General features: G+C 32.1%; 1 protein-coding gene across 1 annotated transcript; it reads left to right on the top strand.

Moving 5' to 3' along the window:
- The first annotated feature begins 358 nt into the window (after window positions 1-358).
- Window positions 359-3,329, top strand: LOC105193697 (protein catecholamines up). The gene is given in 4 exon segments (XM_026134253.2): window positions 359-693; window positions 696-1,480; window positions 1,673-1,748; window positions 1,828-3,329. Coding segments are annotated over 4 exon segments (1,227 nt in total). The 5' UTR covers window positions 359-503; the 3' UTR covers window positions 2,004-3,329.
- The last annotated feature ends 315 nt before the right edge of the window (window positions 3,330-3,644 follow it).

Genomic DNA, 3,644 nt, shown 5'->3' with positions numbered 1-3,644 from the left:
TAGCCAATCAAAGTGGATTAAAGTTTAAAGAGCTTCTGCAATGCAATCGTCTCGATGTTGCGACACTGTGATGGACCAATCAGAAAGGAAAAGATCATACATTTTCTTCTTTGATTGGTTCATTATACATCATAACGACAGCATTGTAAACACTCCTTAACCTCTTCCTCGCGGCGGAAGATTTGAAAACAAAAGTTATCGAGGTTTACTGGCATTTACTGGTTGAGAATCACTGGCAACGGTAAACGGCCAACGGGGTGAACGGGGAATATGGGGGAATATCGACGTCGGGTCGAGACAGGTGGAGAGTAGTGGAGAGCGGAGGGACCAGGAAGCGGTAGCGATAAGTGAGGTTAGTCACGTAGACAGTACGTGGTTTATATGACGTGTTCTGTTCACGGATCTTCCTCTAATTGTACCCACGCTTCCGTAGGCACGCATGTCCACGCCACATCTACGAGTGAACGTTTCTCGACCGTACCAGCGAAATCGCAAAGGGGACCATGATGACCGGAGATAACCGGCGAGCCACCGTGCACAGATGGATATCGAGGATCATCGTCGCCACTTTCCTCGCTCTCATCATTTTAAATCTGCCAACGATCTGCGAAAGCCATGACTCCCACGAGTTGCCGAGTTACAAATATTCCAAGGAAGCCAACGAGATCCACTCGAATGAACATCACGATCACCATATCACGATCACCATCATCATCATCATCATCATCACAGTCATGATCACGATGATCATCCACTTCATGAACACTCTCATTCGGCACAAGCAAACGTTCCGCGTAAGGAGCATAATGATATTATTTTAAGAGCCATTGGGTCGACCTTGGTCATTTCTGCCGCACCTTTCTTCATATTGTTTTTTGTGCCACTGGACAATACCAAGCAACGCGAGTCGCTACTCAAGATCTTGCTAAGCTTCGCATCTGGTGGCCTACTGGGTGACGCGTTCCTTCATTTGATTCCACATGCGATGACTCCTCATGCTCATGACTCTGATTCAGAAGTGCATTCACATTCCCATAGCCACCAGGATGAATCGGGACATCACAAACATGACATATCCATTGGTTTATGTGTATTGTTAGGGATAATAATGTTTCTAATGGTGGAGAAGGCAGTGCGCATTATTAAGGGTGATCACAGTCATTCACATATTCATCATGATTCTCAAGAGAAGAAAGATTTATCATCAGAGAAAAAAGAGAAGAAAGAGGAGAAGAAAAATAGTGGTAAAGCAATTTCCAAGGTACACAAAGCACCTAAGAGCGATATCAAGATTGCTGGCTATCTGAATCTGGTAGCAGACTTTCTGCACAACTTTACAGATGGTCTAGCTATAGGAGCCAGTTACATGGCTGGAAATAGCATTGGTTATGTAACAACAGTTACAATATTATTACACGAGATTCCACATGAAATTGGTGATTTTGCCATTCTAATACAAAGTGGATACAGCAAAAGAAAGGTATGATAAATGGACAAATATTATTTTAGTCTTTCTGCTTATTAAAAAAAAAATCAAGTAACTAAATTAAAGCAAAAAAATCAAATTGTGCAAAATGCAGTTGTAATCTATTTTATTAACTTTTTTGTTGTATTATAGAGTTTATTATACAAAAATTCTACAATTTTAAAAGTTTTATTATTTTGTTGGCAGGCAATGATGTTACAATTAATCACGGCTATAGGAGCTTTATTAGGAACTTTTGTTTCTTTGTTAGCAGAAGGAATGGGTAAGAAATATATAATTGCAATTTAAATAGACTTGTCATCGAATATAAATTTTATCTAATTTTGTTTTATGGATTCCAGGTGATTTTGCAACAAAATGGATTCTTCCCTTCACAGCAGGAGGCTTTATTTACATTGCAACTGTTTCTGTAATACCAGAACTTTTAACTGCCACTAAGCTTTGGCAATCAGTTATGGAGATAACTGCACTTCTTTTTGGAGTGTATATGATGGTTCTTATAGCAGATTTTGAATAAGGAATACATTTAGTATAAAATAAGCCGTTTTGTTATAAAATTTTCATTTGATTCATTTCATTCTTGCTCATTAAGTTCTAAGAAAATTGTAACAGCGCAGGGAAAGAAAAAAGAAATTGGTTTTTAAAACAATTAAGTTGGATTAAGTAGGAATTGTTGCATTTATATTCATCTTGGGAAAGAACAAGATCGTAAAATGAACTGGATTGTGAAGTGTATAAAAAAAAAATGATCTTTTATAATACTATTAATTTTATATTAAGAAAAAAAACTCAGTGATTTTGTAAAATATATATTTAGATATAAAAAGATCATACGATCTGTATACTGCAAAATAATGTTGCAACATAGATTTGTTGAATGCAACTGAACAGTATGTTTGGTATATTTTTATTACATAAAGTAATGACTTCATATACGTATATATTTGTTTCTATATATTTTTTGGATCATTAATTCAATTATTTTTTTAGTCCACATGTGTGCAACTATATTTAATAAATGGTTGATATATAGTTAGAAAAATTATATTTTATAATTTTATATAATTATTATCAAGATAAGTCTGAAGTGTATAATTAACATTTATCAAGATTATTATAAATTACATATAGAAGTACTTAATTTGCTTTTTATATTTGGAGTGCCTAAAATAAGAAAAGATATTGTCTGAGAATACAAATCCAAATATCTGAATACGTACATGTTAAAGGCCTGATTGCATCGACGTTATTTTGACTTAAATATGTGTTTGTATTTAGAAAGATTTAGACAAATACATGTTTTTAAATCTCGCTTAAAGCCAAAATAACATTGGTGCAACCAAGTCTAAATAAGAATGAACTTAACTCTCTTTATTGCTCATTATACAGTGCTACATCATTATGCTAGTTATACAATAAACCTTGTGAATTTTTATTTATAACAAAGCCTAAATATATTCTTTACGTAATTATTTTTTATAATAAAAAGAGAAAGAAAGAATGTCTTATTTCAAAGAAATATATAATTAATGTATTAAGTACTTCTTCAATTATTTATCAATATAATGTAATATATTTGCGAACAGACACAAATGACATATGATAAATGCTAAACAGTTGTACATCTGTTTACATAGCTTATAATTCAATACTTTTGAGTTTATAATCAGATATTAATGTACAAATTCATAAAAATGATATGAAATTGCTATAAAATATGTTTTTCCTAAAATAGATGCGTTAATGAATATACGTTGATGCTACCAGATTGATATTCTTTGTTATAAGATACTTTGTAAAGATAATAACTGTAAATACAGTCTACAATGTATCAAAATAACAATTATGTTGTTTAATAGATAATAAATTTTCCTTCGGAAAATTATTTTATACAAATTTGTATTACACAAATGTGGAGTTTATGTATGCATATATACATACTCTTATTTATATCATTTATATAAATATTTAATATTTTATATTACAACTTTCCATTTAATAATAAGAATAAATTACAAATGAAGTTTTAATGCGTGCTTATGACACAGAATACAATAAATCAAATGTAAGAAATAAAGATAAATAATATCAAAAAGGCTACATATAGAATGTTAGGTGTACAAATGAATAATTCAATTTTTTGGCTAAATTCGAGAGT

The sequence above is a fragment of the Solenopsis invicta genome, chromosome 8, assembly GCF_016802725.1.
Source record: "Solenopsis invicta isolate M01_SB chromosome 8, UNIL_Sinv_3.0, whole genome shotgun sequence".
NCBI classification, from domain to species: Eukaryota; Metazoa; Arthropoda; class Insecta; order Hymenoptera; family Formicidae; genus Solenopsis; species Solenopsis invicta.
This window is presented reverse-complemented; position numbering and strand designations above follow the sequence as displayed.